This window comes from Orcinus orca, chromosome 7, assembly GCF_937001465.1.
Source record: "Orcinus orca chromosome 7, mOrcOrc1.1, whole genome shotgun sequence".
Taxonomy (NCBI): domain Eukaryota; kingdom Metazoa; phylum Chordata; class Mammalia; order Artiodactyla; family Delphinidae; genus Orcinus; species Orcinus orca.
Genome location: NC_064565.1, coordinates 51,845,292 through 51,861,250, shown reverse-complemented (window position 1 = coordinate 51,861,250; position 15,959 = coordinate 51,845,292). Strand labels below are relative to the sequence as shown.

General features: G+C 38.0%; 1 protein-coding gene across 1 annotated transcript in view; it reads left to right on the top strand.

The window, feature by feature from the left end:
- Nucleotides 1-589: 589 nt before the first annotated feature.
- The window catches only part of KCNH7 (potassium voltage-gated channel subfamily H member 7), a 465,137-nt gene continuing 449,767 nt past the window's right edge, over nt 590-15,959 (top strand). The window contains exons 1-2 of the mRNA XM_049712063.1: nt 590-999; nt 2,662-2,892. Coding sequence (XP_049568020.1) covers nt 924-999; nt 2,662-2,892 — 307 coding nt within the window. The 5' untranslated portion in view covers nt 590-923. The remainder of the gene's footprint in view (nt 1,000-2,661; nt 2,893-15,959) is intronic.

The following is a 15,959-nucleotide window of genomic DNA, read 5'->3' as shown; positions in this document are numbered from 1 at the left end:
GCCCCGAGGCGCAACCTGCAGCCTTCAGTGGTTCATCCTCAATCTTCAACCTCCTGAGCCACCAGGGCTTAGAAATAGTCTTCACTGAGGGACCGTTTTCCCACCTGTCTTTTCTTTGCAGCTAAGGGTGTTTTAGCTACCGCGGCGTGAGGAGCTCAGGAATGGGGCCCTGGAGCTGGTGGCCATGGAGATCACCTTCCCAGAGTAGCTGTTTGTCACTGAGTTTTGGAGATTTCTTGGCTGGCTTCCGCTAAAGCACGCTTGAGTAATCCGAGCTGTGGCGGCGCCCAAGCTCCCGGGATAAAGGCAGCGCGCGCGTGCGTGTGTGTGTGTGTGTGTGTGTGTGTGTGTGTAGAGGGAGAGGGCGGGGATAGAAACGTCAACCACCCCCCACCCCCCAGCCTCCTATTCTTTCTCCCTTTCCTGCAAAAGCCGCCCAAGTCTTCCGTCCCGCCGCCGCCCCCCCCCCCCCCCCTTAGCCATCCTCACAGCTCTGGGCCACCGCTAGGTTAAGCCCATTTGCGCTGGGAAATCGACGCTGTTTGGGAGAAGAGAAACAGATCGATTGCCCTTGTGACTCCCCGCCCCCTCCCCACCGCCCCCCGCCCCCCACCGCTCCCTCCCTCCTTCCGTCCCCCGCCAGCTCCCCTCACCCCGCCTCCTTCCCGCTCCCCACCCCCAAAGCCTCTCCGCCGCGGCAGTCCGGTGCGAGGCCCCCTCCGGAAGGTGAGGGGAATGGATTGGACTCCGGTGGGGAAAGCGGGTGTCTAGAAGTGGTGCTAATGGGAAGAGATTTCTGGTTTCAAAAGAGGATGCTCTGCCACAAAGAGCGGCTCGCGCGCTGGCCTGGGCTCTAGCCGAGGAGAGATCCCGGGAGAACTCCGGAGCTCGCGGGGAGCGCTCCTCGGAAGACCGGGGTCAACATGCCTGTTCGCAGGGGGCATGTGGCACCACAAAACACATTTTTGGGGACAATCATACGGAAATTTGAAGGGCAAAGTAAGTTCATTTGTTCTCTTCTCTCTCCCTCGCTTTCTGCTTTGATAGTGCACTTGGCGTCCGCCGCTTCCAAGCTGAGGAGACGGCAACTCCGGGGCTCTGTCAAGTTCAGAGGCTGTGAAACCGAGTCAGGTTCGAATGGCAGCTCGAGTGTTCTGCCTGTGATATTAATTTTGATTTACATTTTAGATTATGGTCTCCATTATAGGAGGCAATTTGATCCTCCTCTCCCACTGCTCCATTATGTGCCTTGCTACTTAATGCCCTACTCTTCTACTATCTTACAGGGAACGAACTAGTGTAACATGGGTTTATATTTTGTGGCCGTTTTATTGTAGACTTCCAGAAAGTCGGGAGCAGGGCAGAGCATATTATTGGAACAAGAGAATGTTAATGGTAGCAGCGATGTAAATGGCTATGCAAACTGTATTTTATTACCTTGGTTAAACTGCAAGGCTGTGGTATGACAGGGATGCTTGCTTTTGCTAGTTTATAGAAGCTAAACTTTGCATTGAATCAATGCAAATCCCAAGCTGGATAATTTGGGAAAAGTAATATCTGATCCGTGTTGATTCCCAAGGCAAACAGTTCATTATTTAAAGAATATTTTTGTCCCTTCATTATCCCCTTAAATTTCCACTAGAAATTTAAAAATTGAAGTGTAATAAGTAAATCGCACAAAGACTGAATGCAGAGAAATGTAATGTTCTCATATGCACTAATTATGAGGAATAAATAATTGTTATATAAATACATTAATTTTAGATCCTATACTTGTTCATTTATATTTGACATTTCCTTAAAACTACATTAACACATTTATTTTGTGCATTATGCAGTTATTTTGGCACTGCATCTAGTGATGGGAGGATATAGTACTTTGTGTTCAAAATAAACTTGTGTATCCTGTTTCATATTTTATTTGGGAATAGTAAATATAATTTGTGATCAGAATTAATAAGCCCTTTGTACTAAAATCCCTACTACCATACAAAAATGCAGTGTTCCCCAAAGTAAATGTGAAAAGGTGATAACATGATATTTACTGTGTGTGTGTGTGTAAATATTTTTGTCTTCTGGATAATATATATTATGAAAAGGTGAACCTTTGCATTATTAAACTACTAATTAACGTGAAATAATTTCATTGCTAATAGTTTCAGGTTTTTTTTTTTTTTAACATGATGTGTGTAGTATGCCTTAGAGAGATAGAGAAAAGCCAAATCCAGGAATAATAACTACTTTAAGAAAGTTGTACTCTAAGGGCCAAGGTTGAAATGAGGAACCTGACAGCTACAGGATGCTTCACTGTTTTGGCATCGAAAATACCTTACAATTAAATGGCATTCTGGAACTATCAATGGGCCAGCTGCTTATCTGAGTGTGCATTAGGACCCTTGAGAGTTACAGGGCTTGAGAACTAGACTATTTGGGAAATGATATTCTCAAAATTTGAAGAAAAGCTTCTTAATACTTTTTGTTAAAACTACTTAGGACCATTAATTTCTTATTTAGAGTTCTTTTTTCCTTTTAAAATCTGGGCAGTTAGCAATTTGGGAAGCACCTGCATTTCAGATCTCCTATTATGCAACAAATTGTTCCAGTGTTTATGAGAATCTTGAGGACGCTTTTTAAAAGGTGCCTTACTATCTTTTTTTACAGATAAAAAATTTATCATTGCAAATGCCAGAGTGCAGAACTGTGCCATCATCTACTGCAACGATGGGTTCTGCGAGATGACTGGTTTCTCCAGGCCAGATGTCATGCAAAAGCCATGCACCTGCGACTTCCTCCATGGGCCCGAGACCAAGAGGCATGATATTGCCCAAATTGCCCAGGCGTTGCTGGGGTCAGAGGAGAGGAAAGTGGAGGTCACCTACTATCACAAAAATGGTAAAGTTTATCCATTTAGGATTCCTTATGTTTTATTCCATTAAAATGAAATTTTGACAATTGATTACTGAAAGTTCATAGTGAGAGAAGCCCCTAATATTCAATTGGAGATATATGATTTGCTTGTGGTGTTGCAGGATTCAAGAAATGTGGAGACTCTCATTAGTGGACTAGTAGGGACAATTTCTTTTGAATAAGGGTACCCTGTACTCTTCAAAAGTCCAGTAACTTAATGTCACTGAGGACAAAATGCCACAAATCAATCTCACTGTCTTCCCTAAGGAATAACTTAAAAGCCAATAATTTCCTGGTTGCGTTGATACGCATTTAGTAGGAGAGAAATAAGGTTTTATTTGCTTGAACTTGAAAAGATTTCACAGTCTTGTAGAAAAATGTATATCTGGAACTAGGACTGTTACTGTTATAGATGTCTCTTGGCTCTTCGGCTTTATTTGGTAGGCAGTGCCTCTTGTTTCTTTTGATCCGTTTTATATAAGATTAAGGATGATATATAGGAACTTATAAAATTGGTCTAGTAAACCTATGTCTATTCAAGTAATAAAGCCTGTTCATGTATTCAAGATTTTTCCTAAAGTAAGAAATGGAGAAAAGGAACTATGATATGTAGAATTATTAGTATTCATTTTTATAGCTGCAGCAAAACTGGCATCTGAAACTTAAGGTCATACCTCAACTTCAAGGGCACTCCTCCTCCTTTTAGTCTTGCTATGGGAGCATAAGCATGTTAGACCTGTAATAGTTCTCAAAGAAATGGGCATGCATTCATTATATACATAATGTATGTATATTAACTCACATGTACGAATATTCAGATATACCCATTTTAAAGTATATACATTCTCAAATGTGAACGCTTAATGATATCTGACAATTTAGAACTTAAAGATAAATCAATTAAAAATGCATGTTATAGTTTGTTTTGTTGATATTGCTTATCATTTTTTAAATTCCATTGATAGAAATCAGTGAGGCAGAGGGGTATCTGGTCAGATTTTTAGGTAACTCTTAAGATTTATAAACGAGTAAATGAGTGATATGTTATAGCTTATCTCATATAATGACTCATCATTTGGTAAAATACATTCTAACAGGGAAAAGCTTTAGCTCTTCTTCTTATTTTCTTATAATTAAATATTTCATGATAGAAAATGTACAACTCTTAATTACTGGATTTTCCTTAACATCATCTTAAGTGGGTATGAATAACAAAGTGACTGGAACAGGTTTGTATAACTTTGGATTAATCTGGAATGAAATCAGTTATATCATTACCAGTCAAAATAGAGATAGGGTTTAAAGTTCTCATTTTCCCCCTACTTTTCAATCAGTAGGGTTGGCATGCTAGAAATAGCTTAATTGCTCTGTTGTCTTGAAAGCATTTCTTGGACAGAGGCTCTCACTACTCAAATGCAGTTCATCTTTTTTGTGTGTGTATCTGATGCCAACAGTTGAATGTCTGACATTTTTTCCCATATGAGTATCTATCACGATGTCCCATAGTCTGTATTGTGGTTACTGTAGGGTGTGTTGGTCCTAATGTTTTCTGGTACATTTAAGAATTTTTTCAACTTGTAGAATTTAGGTATAAAATGAATCTGGACTGTGTGGATCACTTAGATACTAACTATATTTTTCAGACCATATTTTCAGATAGAAAAGAGTGTTATTTATTAAACTGCAAGTAAAATGGTGATGTTTGGAAGCCTAGTTTAACTTGTACAATGTGACTGTGTAAAATGATCTCAAAACACCTTTAAAAACCAATTTAATGTGGAGTCACAAACATGGATATGAAAATTTCTACAGTAAAAGTGCTGGTACATTGACTAATGCAAATCATACCATCAGTGATTTGCTTGGTTATATGAATTAAAACCTCCTTGTTTTAGACAAGGAATCTTTATTTGGGAGCTTGTTTAGGTATATAAATATCAACCTTTGGTGATAATTTTGATTCTGTTGCCTTCATTTTCAGTTGTGACTCAATCTACAAGGGCTTGAGTATCCTCAGAGTCAATGACAAATGCTGCCTATTTTGCTTTTATTGATAATGGGGAAAATGAGGTGATGGGCCAGCTTTTTCTTTTTTTCCAGAGAAAAATATTAATTTGAATGACCTTTGTAGATTGAGAAGACACAGTTAGACTTATTTGCTCTGAATGTAATAAACTTGTGTTTTTGCTACTAGTTCAGATACCTTGAATAGAATCTTCTGAGTGTATTAGTTTTATTCACATGGCAACTGCAAAATCAGTCAGAGCTTGTGAAGTTCAAATGCTTTGAAAGTCTTCCCTGCCAGCCACTCTACATTTATAAAAGCAGGAAAGGACAAGATCGCCAACATTTTCATTGGTTTGTTTCCCAAAGTTTCCTTAATCCTTTATAATTGAGGTCATTTACTTTTGAGAGGTTCTTGGTTTCGTAAGTATATGCAGTAAATGCTTCCTTTATTTATGCTTTATTTAGCATTTCATTGTAATATGAATCGTGATGCAATAAGCACAATGAGCAAATTAACAAAAAGTTGAGATATACTGTTTCCACTTTTTCCATTCACTCCCACTGGAGTAACAAAACCATGCCCATGGCATTATTTCTGAAAGCTTGTTTTCCAAAGTGACCCAGAGGCTTTATAAACAGTTTAAACTTTTGATCTATGCAAGGAGTTCACATTGACGTGGTGTATGGTGAGCTGCATGATCACCACTGTGAAGCAATGCTTCCTACAATATTCCTTTATGTGATTTTACCAGGTCCAGTTGGGCTTGCTGTTTACCAGAAAATCAATTTTTTAAAACCTAGTTATTTGCAGTAGGAATATTTGACAGCCCTTCCTTTGAGGATTCTATTTTACGGCTTAAGTCATTATTGCATAAATCATTCTTGGCAGCTGTGAAATATTGCTTGAGGTGATAAAGCTGTAAATCTTTTGACATAAAACTCTAATTATACAAAACTATAATTACGCTGAAGCTTATATAAGGATGGGCATGTATTTTAATAGCATAATACATGTACTTTAAAAACACCTTTTTTAAGCAATAGTGATTGAGAAATAGCAAACACTTCAGCTATTAACTAGCTCATAGTTTGGAGATGATGTTAATAGTAAGGTAACAGAAGAACCATTTAGTTGGTCATCCTTTAATTTATTGCTCATCTGGTTTGGGGTGTGTCGTGCAACAGAGCTAGCTAGTTGAAGGGCTAAACTGCTTCTATCACATCTAGATATGTGACTTTTACCTTAAATTATCAAGCCACTCTAAACATTTGGAAAAATCAAAGTAAATTTCTCCAAGAGAAATAAAGGTCTTAACTCAGTAGGAAAACAGGACTTAAAATGCATTATTTTTAGAGGTCAGAGTGTTTCTGTATTTTTGCCACTATGCTTTCAGACATAGTGCAATGGCAACTTTTTTTTTTTTTTTTTAGCAAATCAGAAATGTCCCTATCTTTGTGTTGCTTTTAAAGAACTAAAGGATGAGAAGGGACTGAGGGAAGTCCTTTTCTGATCCAGTCAGAGACCAGATCCAGACAGGGCACCAGTCATGCTGAGACCAGTACAAAGTTCCAGAGGTATTGTTTGATTCAACTCAACTCAAAAGAGGTTTTGGTTTGGTAAGATTGAGTCTACCATCTCTAAGAATTATGAGGAAAGGCCTTATAGAAAATGCTGTGTTGTTAGGAGTATAGGTGAAGATGCATACCGAGTGCCACGTCTCTCTCAGGTAAGGTCTTAGGCACTAGAGAAACAGTAGGAGGAGATGCAAAGGAGTATCCAACCTTATCTCTGCTTTCAGGATGTTTGAATCATAGAGTGACTAATGTGCATTTCCATCTTCTAAACCCCAAGATGTTTTCTTGAAATTATTTTTAAAGAAAAACACTATATAGACTATGAATTGAAGAAGCTTTTATATAAATGGAGACCAGAATTTCGGGTTAATTACCACTCTTCCTTTGTTCCCCAAATCTAAAATAAACTTATTTCCTCTCACCTTTTGTCACTATACATAATACAAACTTATTAAAGAGGCAGTGTAGTTTAGTTAAAATTTTAATAGCTCCAAAATAAATTTTATAATAGCTTTATATGTTATATGGCATGCAAATATTCAGCCCTCTCAATTCCTGAATTGTATAAGTAGAGATAAAGATGGTAGTCTTTAGAGAAAACTAGAAATATATTTTGTGTGCGTGTAATTCAAGCAACAAGAAAGTTTTCCAGGGAGGAGCTTGCCTAGAATGTGTTTCGGTGTTCATTTAAACTTTCAGTTTATGCATTTTCATGCTCCGTCCAGTAGTATATAGTAACAACAGTAACATAAACTACATTTTACATACCTAAACTTCATAACATTTCATGGACTCTAGTTATTGTATAGAATTCAGATTTGATCAATGGTATTTGTTGATAAAATAAGAATTCTCAAGAAACACTCCTCCTCACAGTTTGAAAATTTTATTTCAGTATTGTCCCAAGTGAAAACAAAATGTCCTAAAACTGTGGGTGGGCTCTGTTCATCAGCCCTTTTCCCCACCACCAGCACCATATCTCTAAACAGGGTTGGTGCTGAAAAGAAGCTGTCTTGTCTGCCAGCTTGTGGAATAACTACTCAGTTACTTTCTCACCCAAGGGGCTTGAGAACACGGTCAGCTTAGGGCTATAGGCATAGGCTAGACTTAGTGGGAGGAACCGACTTCTCTGGCTTCTACTGGCTTCCAATGTTGTTTTTATTTTTATTTTTTGGCTATAAATAGTCACTAAATCAATTACTGGTGGCGGCAGAGAGAGTCCTAGGATAATTCATTCGCAGGGAAGTAGCAGTTGGAGTATAAAATGTTAAGACATCAACATTCATCTGGCCATCTAGTCTAGAAACCTCAGGGTCATTTTCTGTTGTTTGCTCTCTGTTCTCCCTAAACCCAGTTGGTCACCAATTCCTTTCAATATTTACATCTGAAATATCTCCTAATGCCAACCCCACGTTTCCAGCATTGCCAAGTGCTCTGTTGAAGCCCTCTTCATCCTACTTCTGGAGGATTGAGGACTGAAGCTTCCCTCCCTTTACAATTCATTCTCTACAATACCATCAGAGAGCTATTTCTGAAATAAAAATCGCATACCACGGATGACTTATCAGAGCCAAAAGTCATTGTAAATGAATTTCATGTACTAAATAATGAGTACAACAATCCCATAAGATACATGCTCTTCTTATCCTTATTTTATGAGGAGAACCCTGCACCTGAGAGAGATGAACTCGCCAAATCACACTTAAGTGGTGATGCCCAAGCCCTTAAAAACTTTTCCATATTTTCTGCTCAAAGTACTTAGGTCATGCCTTGGCTTAAAAAGCTATCTTAACTCCTTAAAACTCTCACTGATAAAGTTCTGGACTCTTTAGTATGATACTTGGTGCCTTCAGAGTTGAATTCACTTGGGTTTTTAAGTAGGATGTGTTTAGAGGAACTAGCTGGACCCCCAGCTCTGACAGTAACTAGGTGAACTTGATCAAGTTCACCTTCTTGGTGCCTCAGTTTCCTTTTCTGATATATATTTGGAGAATAACATCTACTTTGTCAGGCTGATTGAATGTTTTATATAGAACAAAGTACATAGCATTATTTATAGTATGGTTTCTTGCCTATAATAAGTGTTTGATAAATATCAATTAGTTGAATATCTTGCAACTCCATTTCTCCTAAAAATCTTATGTTCCCATAATACTGGACTGCTCAGAGTTTCTCAAAGAAGCCATGCGCTTTTATTTCACCAAGGCTTTGTTCACCCTTCAGAAGTCTTCCTTTACCTATGATAAACACCGCAAAGTCTCTGTGACGGGATTGCATTTCCCTCAGCTTCTCACCCTAAAGAAAGCATTATCATCCTTCCAAAGACAGATCAAAACAAATCTCTGTGATGTTCTTCCTGATGCCCCCACTGCCTGTTCCTGAACGTTAACATTCCTCTGTATCTCTACAACCCTTGGTTCTCGACTCCAGAGTAGCACCCCTGAGGTGTGCTACGTGTCATTATATGTTATTGTAGTTAATTTTGAGCTCATCCAAAGGAAATACCAAGTCTTATTAATTTCTGTGTCCAGAATGTATGGAAGACTGCCTGGTATGAACTACGGGCTCAATTAGCATTCACACAAAGAACACAGAGAAGATAAGAAATGGAACCATAGAGCTGGGGAAACAAAAAACAGATTAACATCAGGAGATGTGCAAAGTGTGTTATAGGGAAAGTGTGATGTTTTGATTTTTCTTCTTCTTTTTTTTTTAACATCTTTATTGGAGTATAGTTGCTTTACAATGGTGTGTTAGTTTCTGCTGTATAACAAAGTGAATCAGCTATACGTATACGTATATCCCCATATCCCCACCTTCTTGTGTCTGCCTCCCACACTCCCTATCCCACCCCTCTAGGTGGTCACAAAGCACTGAGCTGATCTCCCTGTGCTAGGCAGCTGCTTCCTAAGAGCTATCTGTTTTACATTTGGTAGTGTATATATGTCCACGCCACTCTCTCACTTCGTCCCAGCTTACTCTTACTCCTCACCGTGTCCTCAAGTCCATTCTCTAAGTCTGTGTCTTTATTCCTGTCCTTCCCCTAGGTTCTTCAGAACCACTTTTTTTTTTTTTTTTTTTTTTTAGATTCCATATATATGTGTTAGCATACGGTATTTGTTTTTCTCTTTCTGACTTACTTCACTCTGTATGACAGACTCTAGGTCCATCTGCCTCACTACAAAAAACTCAATTTCGTTTCTTTCTGTGGCTGAGTAATATACCATTGTATATATGTGCCACATCTTCTTTATCCATTCATCTGTCGATGGACACTTAGGTTGCTTCCATGTCCTGGCTATTGTAAATAATGCTGCAGGGAACATTGTGGTACATGACTCTTTTTGAATTATGGTTTTCTCAGGGTATATGCCCAGGAGTGGGATTGCTGGGTTGTATGTTAGTTCTATTTTTAGTTTTTAAGGAACCTCCATACTGTTCTCCAGGGTGGCTGTATCAATTTACATTCCCACCAACAGTGCAAGAGGGTTCCATTTTCTCCACATCCTCTCCAGCATTTATTATTTGTAGATTTTTTGATGATGGCCATTCTGACTGGTGTGATGAGATACCTCATTGTAGTTTTGATTTGCATTTCTCTAATGATTAGTGATGTTGAGCATCCTTTCATATGATTGCTGGCAATCTGTATATCTTCTTTGGAGAAATGTCTATTTAGGTCTTCTGCCCATTTTTGGATTAGGTTGTTTGTTTTTTTGATATTGAGCTGCATGAGCTGCTTATATATTTTGGAGATTAATCCTTTGTCAGTTGCTTCATTTGCAATATTTTCTCCCATTCTGAGGGTTGTCTTTTTGTCTTGTTTATGGTTTCCTTTGCTGTACAAAAGCTTTTAAGTTTCATTAGGTCCCATTTGTTTATTTTTGTTTTTATTTCCAGTTCTCTAGGAGGTGGTTCAAAAAGGATCTTGCTGTGACTTATGTCATACAGTGTTCTGCCTATGTTTTCCTCTAAGAGTTTTATAGCATCTGGCCTTACATTTAGGTCTTTAATCCATTTGGAGTTTATTTTTGTGTATGGTGTTAGGGAGTGTTCTAATTTCATTCTTTTACATGTAGCTGTCCAGTTTTCCCAGCACCACTTATTGAAGAGACTGTCTTTTCTCCATTGTATATTCTTGCCTCCTTTATCAAAGATAAGGTGACCATAGGTGCGTGGGTTTATCTCTGGGCTTTCTATCCTGTTCCACTGATCTGTATTTCTGTTTTTGTGCCAGTACCGTACTGTTTTGATTACTGTAGCTTTGTAGTATAGTCTGAAGTCAGGGAGCCTGATTCCTCCAGCTCCGTTTTTCTTTCTCAAGATTACTTTGGCTATTCAGGATCTTTTGTGTTTCCATACAAATTGTGCAATCTTTTGTTCTAGTTCTGTGAAAAATGCCATTGGTAGTTTGATAGGGATTGCATTGAATCTGTATATTGCTTTGGTAGTATAGCATTTTCACAATGTTAATTCTTCCAATCCAAGAACATGGTATATCTCTCCATCTATTTGTATCGTGTTTAATTTCTTTCGTCAGTGTCTTATAGTTTTCTGCATACAGGTCTTTTGTCTCCTTAGGTAGGTTTATTCCTAGGTATTTTATTCTTTTTGTTGCAACCGTAAATGGGAGTGCTTCCTTCATTTCTCTTTCAGATTTTTCATCATTAGTGTATAGGAATGCAAGAGATTTCTATGCATTAATTTTGTATCCTGCTACTCTACCACATTCATTGATTACCTCTAGTAGTTTTCTGGTAGCATCTTGAGGATTCTCTATGTATAGTATCATGTCATCTGCAAACAGTGACAGTTTTACTTCTTTTCCAATTTGGATTCCTTTTATTTCTTTTTCTTCTCTGTTTGCTGTGGCTAAAATTTCCAAAACTATGTTGAATAATAGTGGTGAGAGTGGGACACCTTGCCTTGTTCCTGATCTTAGAGGAAATGGTTTCAGTTTTTCACCATTGAGAATGATGTTGGCTGTGGGTTTGTCATATATGGCCTTTATTATGTTGAGGTATGTTCCCTCTATGCCTATTTTCTGGAGAGTTTTTATCATAAATGGGTGTTGAATTTTGTTGAAAGCTTTTTCTGCATCTATTGAGATTATCATATGGTTTTTATCCCTCTTTGTTAATATGGTGTATCACATTGATTGATTTATGTATATTGAAGAATCCTTGCATTCCTGGGATAAACCCCACTTGATCATGGTGTATGATCCTTTTAATGTGCTGTTGGATTCTGTTTGCTAGTATTTTGTTGAGGATTTTTGCATCAGTGTTCATCAATGATATTGGCCTGTTCTTAGAAACAATTTTCACCTTAATTTTATTAACGGACCTATTTCTTTGCTTAATAAACTAAGGTATTAAATAATCTTCATAGCCTATAACTATGTAGATAACTAGAAAAATATTTAATAAAGAGAAGAGTTGGTAACTAGGAACTATTAAGCCGTTACCCGTATTCACTTGCCACCAAATCAAAATGTCTCTCACTAGTGTCTCCAGTAATCTCTGTGTAATAGCCAGACACAAAGTTCTCTTGTGACTTGAATTCATTGCTATGTTTGACACAGTTACCCCACCGACTATGCAAGTTACGCAGTATTGGCATTTTATATCTTGTAGAACATCTCATCTCTCTCTGTTTCCCTTGAGAATTCTTAATTGGTAGTGAAGCTTGATCTTAGGGTCACTCAATAATGAGTGTTAAATCTACAATAATAAAGTTAGCTTATTAAAAACAATACAAATAATAATAATTATTATTGTCAAATGAACGTTTTCTCTCTCTTTACTGTGCTGTCTACATTTAGCAAAATTATAGAACTACCAAGAAGCAATGGAATCAGGCAGTAGTAAGGCATTAATCACCATAGTGAGGAAATTTGTCCTATTAACTGAACGATCAGGAAGGTCAAATTACCACTTGTCACAGATGCGTTACAAGAAAACCGAGCACCAGGCTTCTATCACCATGACTGAACATTTCATATCTTCCTCTTGCTTCTTCAATTTGTATGAAATATCTAATTAAGAAAATCAAAGTACTCTTTCTGTAGACAGTTAAATTGTTGTTGAGGCAGTCCCACGCCCTTTGCTCAGTTAAGTGGATCTGTGTGTGTACAAGCGCTCCTTTTTGTGGTTTCCACTGTTTTGTGGAGTGTCTCGCACTACTTTTTACTTCTAAAAAGGGTAAAATAGCCTTAGCTGGTGCTTGGTGGATAAGAATTGGGGAGAAGGAGTGAGAGAGGACTGGGGTGTATTTTGGACCTTAGTCCCGCTCAGTTTCTAAAATAACCTCAAACTGGACTGCACTGGTGGGCAGGGCTGTCGGAGCCATGCTGCTTTGGTTCACCTGCTTTTTCCTCCAGGACAACCAGTCGGAAGACATTGTTACAGCAGGTGAAATCTCACCATTACTGGTTTTGTTGTCTCCTTTTTTCTTTCTTTCCTGAGAATCATTAGGAGTGTTTCTATTGTCGTTCACTGTTTTGATAGGACATTAATTCTTGCATGTTGTTTGAAATATCGGTTTTGAGAAACATGTAATAACTGCATGGGTTCAAGACAACTTAAAATGACTGTCTCTTCTCATACTGACCTCTGTGTTCCAAACACCCTTCTTAATTCTATTCAGTGAAATCTGTATTAATTACTCGAGACGATGGATGTGATGACAAAAATTAAAGTACAAAATTGGTGGTGGTTTCATAATCAATTTCTCAAAGATCAAGTAAAGAACAAAATCTAGGAAAAACTAAATAAGGTATTTATATGTAAAAAAAAAAAACTATTTGTGTTAGAAAAAATCACCTATTGAAATCACAGCCCTAAGGGCTTCGAATATACTAATTAAGACTGCATTAATTCAGTAAATGCGGGCTTCCCTGGTGGTGCAGTGGTTGAGAGTCCGCCTGCCGAGGCAGGGGACACAGGTTTGTGCCCCGGTCCGGGAAGATCCCACATGCCGCGGAGCGGCTAGGCCCGTGAGCCATGCCCGCTGAGCCTGCGCATCCGGAGCCTGTGCCTCGCAACGGGAGAGGCCACAACAGTGAGAGGCCTGCGTACAACAACAATCAAAAAAAAATTCAGTAAATGCAACATGCAACATTATATGTTGTGTGACTAATTTTTAAACACGTTCCCATTTACTTCTCTTAGCTAAATTAGTTAAATTTTCTTCCAGTTTTGCTAAAAATTTCCATGTACACCATCCATTTTCTTTAATCGTGTTAATCAGTTAATGTTTAGCTACACATTTATTTAGGTCTTTTATATACATGGTTGTGCACTCTGGGTTTTAATTCTTCTGGTTGTAGTTCATGGACCATAGTCCTCCACCCAATATAGATCTTTTCCCAAAGAATTAATGTTAATTGAGTTTCAATTCTGTACAGGCTCTTTATATAAATTACTTTATCTGATTTTCATGACAGCTTTGGGAGTAGACATTATCCCACTTTACAGATTAACATGAAGCTCAGAGTAAAGTGCTGATGATCACAGGGCAAAGTGGAGATGAGGTTTAAAATCTAGATTTGTCTATGCTTACAAACTTTGTTGCCTCCAAATGATACACTTTTTAAACCTTACTCTACCCCATCCTATATGTCCCAATTCTAGTTATTAATCATAGATTCTTATTGATTGTTTGAGGTGTGAATCTGATTAATTTAATTTGCACCAAAGGGTGAATGAATGAAGCAAGCTTTATCCTAGGTATTTTGTATTTTAAACAGGACGATCATTCAAAATGAATCTCTGTTTGGCAGGATGTTCGATTTCAGTAGGTTGATTATAGCTGGTGTGTGCCTGTAATGTTTGCATTATTATTAATGGCACTCTTTTTTATTCTTAAATGTGTCTCTGTTTTGGACTGTCAGCTTAGGTTTGGGGGACATTTTTACTTAAGGCCCCCTCAGCTACTATGTGTCTGTTTCCTTATCCAGGAAATCCAGAAGAAAATGCATGGGGTAGTGTGATTCAGGAGCAGAAGCCCTAATGCATTCTTATCCTCTCTCCTTCCTACAACAAGGTTTTATTTCCTGGCAAAATTATGTGATTTAACAACAGTCACCAAAGTATTTAAAAGGGAAATCTAATTTACTGGTATGAAGAGGGTTTGGTTTATTTAAAACATCTCCAGCTTTTTTCATCTTGGGCCAAATGTCAGACTCAGTTCCTGCTACACACCCTACGATCTTGTGCCTTCCAGCTCCTTCCAGAGCCTGCTATTCTCTCCTTTACATGATATCTAAATTTCTCAGGCAACCTTGTCCACAGTTCCTAACATTTTTTCCCCTTGTCTCTACAAGAACACCTATGAAATTTTCTTGTAATAATTTGTTTCTATGTCTGTCTCTTCCACTCAAAGTTAAACTCTCTGAAGGGACTCATCAACGCACTTATTTTGCAAAGGGAGGAAATGGAAGGAGAGCAAAAAATTAATTTAAAAGAACCCAGGAATACACCTGTTGACTGATGAAAATGTCAGGTAGCACGTTCTAGAGAAGTCTCACTCATTCAACATCCTGTGCCTAGATATGGGAGTTGTAAAAATTAACAACTTATGTTGTTTATTAGTTGAGTAATTTAACTTGCTGCCATGTGGCTTGTATCTTATGAAGCAATTTGTTCTAGTACTCAATAACCTGTAGCTTTTTCTAAAAAGACATAACAACTAATCAGCCTTCTTCAGTTCACCTAGAAGGAGAGACGTGAATGGTTAGGCCAGTCCAGATAGATCCTTAATGTCTACACAGTCAGCTGATTCTGGTGGGGCAAACACAGGTCAATAAAAGGGAGAATATGTCTACATGTTCTTATAATAATGTATGCAAATTTGCAAGCCATCCTAGCTGTCCCTGGATCTTCTTAGTTGAATACGCGTGATCAAATACTCATAAAACTTTGCAATTATTCTGATGTCTTTTTCTGCTGTGTTTCTCCACCCACTGAATACAGTCTCGAACTTCCATGTGTCTCCAAACACATTTAATTCTTTTGCCCCAACTCTGAGTCATGGATTGAGATCGTAAGGCCTGTATGGTATCAGCAGACACTTCATCAGTCACATCCTGATACAGGATTTCACCACCTCAGCAAGGACTTCACGTCTACTCTCTGTCAATGTGGTGTAACTTGACTGTCAAAAAATTAGAAAATAAGAGAATAGATAGGAAAAAAAAACACGTATAATCTTGAACCTAAGAGATAGCCACTGTTAAAATGATGGCATGTATTGTCTATAATTTTTCTACCAAAGACACATATACTCACATATGCACACACACCCACTTTTGTTTTATATGATCAGGAGAGCATTATATATACCAAACTCTAGCCTGTTTTCCTCACTGAAAACTTTATCCTGAATGTGTACATATTTTAATGATTGTATAATCTTTATAACATGTCCAGTCCATAAATTATTTTAATATTCACAAAGTATTGCATTGA